This window comes from Polistes canadensis, unplaced genomic scaffold (assembly GCF_001313835.1).
Source record: "Polistes canadensis isolate GaletaPanama2010 unplaced genomic scaffold, ASM131383v1 scaffold_182, whole genome shotgun sequence".
Classification (NCBI taxonomy): Eukaryota; Metazoa; Arthropoda; class Insecta; order Hymenoptera; family Vespidae; genus Polistes; species Polistes canadensis.
In genome coordinates, this window is record NW_014569729.1 from 13,920 (window position 1) to 15,019 (window position 1,100).

At 24.2% G+C, this 1,100-nt stretch overlaps 1 protein-coding gene across 3 annotated transcripts in view; it reads right to left on the reverse strand.

Annotated features, from left to right (window-relative positions):
* Window positions 1–660: 660 nt before the first annotated feature.
* The window catches only part of LOC106789428 (potassium voltage-gated channel subfamily KQT member 1-like), a 25,526-nt gene continuing 25,086 nt past the window's right edge, over window positions 661–1,100 (reverse strand). For all 3 annotated transcript variants that reach the window (XM_014753615.1, XM_014753614.1, XM_014753613.1), the window contains one exon: window positions 661–859. In XM_014753615.1, the coding sequence (XP_014609101.1) occupies window positions 678–859 (182 nt within the window). In that variant the 3' untranslated portion in view covers window positions 661–677. The remainder of the gene's footprint in view (window positions 860–1,100) is intronic.

Genomic DNA, 1,100 nt, shown 5'->3' on the forward strand with positions numbered 1-1,100 from the left:
TTGCTAGTAATTCCTAGACATCGAATATAATTCTTTGATATCCTATAGAATCAGAGATTGCAATGCTGTAAATTGTACAACTTTGATATTTCTGTGAATAGTTTTGGTAAATATTTTTTATACTAATAGTGAATAGATTTTAATAAAACTTATATTAAATTAAAGTATACACTTTTGTCTACACATAGAACACCATATCTAGTTATAAATTTAACATGCAAAGTTTAGGAAATGTAAGAGAATGTAATGCTGTAAATAGTGCATCTTTGCAATTTCTTTGAAAAGTTTTGATAAATATTTGTTATACTAAAAGTGAATAGTATATTTTTAGTATAAAAAATATTTGCCAAAACTTTTCAAAGAAATTAGCAAAGTTATACAATTTACAGCATTGCAATTTCTAATATTATTATATATATAATATATAATTATATATTGTTATTATGTATCAATAATAATAATCTAATGTTTTTTTTATTATTTTTAATTCTTTTATAATTATTATTATTTCTTATTTTGTCCAAATTCAATTTTAAATCTAATAAATTCTAAATTAGACACATATTGTAGAAAATTATTAAGATTACAGTAACGATCAATTTGAAAAAAGGAAAGATTTATATAAAATATTTTAGATAGTGAATTATTAATGATGATAAAAGAAAATAATTGATTACTCACACAGAGAAGTGATACAGGAAGCACTTCCAGCCAGTAGGACGTTCGAGAAAGTTGTAAACTTGACCCTGGAAGGTTGCTTTTCCAGCACGACGATGTTCCTTAACGTGATAACGACCCTCCCACGTGTTACGATCACCTCCTGTACCAGTGCCACCCAACAGTAACCTTGGATCGACACCTGACAAATCGTGAAATTACAATTAGTGTTTGTACAAAGCTTTGTACCTTGTTTTTTTTTTTCAAGATTCGTCGAATTTGCAATAAAACAAAATTCATTCAAATATTCGTCGTATTAACACGCGTTAAACATATAATAAAAATAAATATATATAAATAAATTAATTTAATATTATGTGTATAAGATAATATATTAATTTTTTACTGATATATATAATTTCATATTTTATATATTATATTAT